The following is a 255-nucleotide window of genomic DNA, read 5'->3' as shown; positions in this document are numbered from 1 at the left end:
GGGGGGGGGGCCGGGAGGTGCGGCTCCCCATCCACTACGAGTGTGGATTCACCATCTCCCGGGAGGAGCCTGGCACCAGCGTCCTCTTCCGCTACCCCTATGAGAGGCTGAAGATGTCAGCAGACGATGGCATCAGGATCCTCTACCTGGATTTCGGGGGCCCTGAGGGGGAGCTGGTGAGGAAGGGCAGCTGGGCTCACCCCTGGTTTAGGTGGCTCTTCCTCCAGGGGTGGCTCCTGCTTCCCCCATCCCCGC

General features: G+C 65.5%; 1 protein-coding gene across 1 annotated transcript in view; it reads left to right on the top strand.

The window, feature by feature from the left end:
* Positions 1-255, top strand: part of SNTB2 (syntrophin, beta 2 (dystrophin-associated protein A1, 59kDa, basic component 2)) — a gene marked incomplete at its 5' end in the record, with an annotated part of 2,382 nt that overhangs the window by 1,512 nt on the left and 615 nt on the right. The window contains one exon of the mRNA XM_009081343.1: positions 4-176. Coding sequence (XP_009079591.1) covers positions 4-176 — 173 coding nt within the window. The remainder of the gene's footprint in view (positions 1-3; positions 177-255) is intronic.

The sequence above is a fragment of the Acanthisitta chloris genome, unplaced genomic scaffold, assembly GCF_000695815.1.
Source record: "Acanthisitta chloris isolate BGI_N310 unplaced genomic scaffold, ASM69581v1 scaffold17390, whole genome shotgun sequence".
Taxonomy (NCBI): domain Eukaryota; kingdom Metazoa; phylum Chordata; class Aves; order Passeriformes; family Acanthisittidae; genus Acanthisitta; species Acanthisitta chloris.
This window is presented reverse-complemented; position numbering and strand designations above follow the sequence as displayed.